We start from the raw sequence: 1,763 nt of genomic DNA, 5'->3' as shown, positions 1-1,763 counted from the left end.
TATTACATTATTATTATTATTATTGTTATTATTATTATTATTATTATTGTTATTATTGTTATTATTATTATTGTTGTTGTTGTTATTATTATTATCATTATTATTATCATTATTATTACTATTATTACTATTACTATTATTATTATCATTATCATTATTATTATTATTGATTGTCACTTTTGTTTTGTCTTTTAAAGCACTTTGTAACTTTGTAATAAATAATAATATTTGTAATAATAATTAATATTAATATCACTATAATAACACACATACTTGTTATAGTATATAAATTGATAAATAAATGTAAAACCAGCTGTATGTTGTGTCTTCCTAACTAACACCGCCATCTTGCGTCTGAACGCGAACCTTACGTCTCTGACGTAAAGCGTGGAGGGGGCGGTTCCCCTGACGTCAGCACGTTGTACGTGGTTGGACTCTGCACTGTCTCCGCGGCGGTTAGCGACCAGTGAGCTTCATTTCCAACAAACACTGAAGTCCCTGAAGGTATCTGCACATATTTATTTATATATTAAAGCTTTCTCTGCTTTCACTCAACTTATAAAGTTCTTTAACTTCTCGCTGACACTCGGAAACTATCGATTGTGCACGAGCTAACTTTACCTGCTAATCCCTGCACGCCCCTCAGTATGGAACAAAACTCTATTCAAAATCCGACCATTTTAAAATTAATTTGCAGGTTAACTAAACATAAAGGCGGATGGACATATATTGATGTATTATTTGAATTGGTAAAGATGTTTTGATCAATTCGGCTAATGAATGATTCATATTGAACAACGCTGTTTGAATTAATATTGGTTTTTAACATTCTTCACTGTGCCCGCTGCCACTGACGTTAACGTTATCTGTGTGGTATTTTTAGTATTTCAGAGAGGAAGGTAGGTTCAGTTGAATGAATTCATACAGTTTATGGTGTCTTGCTTTTGGCCTCAGTTTCTGTATTAAACTGCAGTTTATCTCCTTTAGACAACAATGGCTAACATATGGAAGCCCATTACTGAAACTTAACCTTGATATTAATAAAAGAAAATGTTAATTTTAAGTCAGAATTTGTCGAAATACTATCACTAACTGCAATATGTAAATTACACAATTTAAATTTGTTTTTGTGAAAATGAAACCAGAAATTATCATTCCCACATTTTAGCTTATGAAATAAAATAATTTCGCATTTTTGTGTTTTAAAAATAGGTTTATAAGCTGTATTTTTACACCTGAGGATATATATAGTGATATATCACTATTGTTAACACAACAACAAACAAACAACAGTTCTAACTAACTCTTCAGTAATTAATTATATTTAATGCCAACCGATAATTTTTCTGTCCTTATAATTATCGATAGTGATAGTTCTTGCCTTATAATGAAGACAGCAGGACACATTAGAGACTAAGAGTCTAATACAGCAACAACGTTTGTTATCTGACAGTAAATCTCACAGTATTGATCGATTGGTTTGTTCTGATAAAAGTCGAACAGTGATTAAGTTGTTGAAATGCTGTTGAAGCTTTATTTTGAAAGTCTAACCCCAGAGTATTAGCATTAACCCAGCTGGGACAACAGTAATAAGACATCAGATCCACTTATTGATTATTAACCAGGTATTGATCCTTGGTTTCACAGATGGCTCTCACACAGGTGTCCTCCAACAAGTGCGCCGGTGGCTTCCAGAAGGTTTTCGAACATGAAAGGTGAGATGAGACTAAATGTCATTAGTCTGTGTTGACGATCAGTGTGTG

The 1,763-nt window shown here is 32.4% G+C and overlaps 1 protein-coding gene across 1 annotated transcript in view; it reads left to right on the top strand.

The window, feature by feature from the left end:
• Positions 1 to 398: 398 nt before the first annotated feature.
• Positions 399 to 1,763, top strand: part of esd (esterase D/formylglutathione hydrolase) — a gene marked incomplete in the record, with an annotated part of 8,268 nt that continues 6,903 nt past the window's right edge. The window contains 2 exon segments of the mRNA XM_035677214.1: positions 399 to 504; positions 1,648 to 1,715. Coding sequence (XP_035533107.1) covers positions 1,648 to 1,715 — 68 coding nt within the window.

The sequence above is a fragment of the Morone saxatilis genome, unplaced genomic scaffold (assembly GCF_004916995.1).
Source record: "Morone saxatilis isolate NCDOM2014 unplaced genomic scaffold, NCSU_SB_2.0 Contig5, whole genome shotgun sequence".
Taxonomy (NCBI): Eukaryota; Metazoa; Chordata; class Actinopteri; family Moronidae; genus Morone; species Morone saxatilis.
Note: the sequence above shows the minus strand (reverse complement) of the source record. Positions and strands in the feature narration are given on the sequence as shown.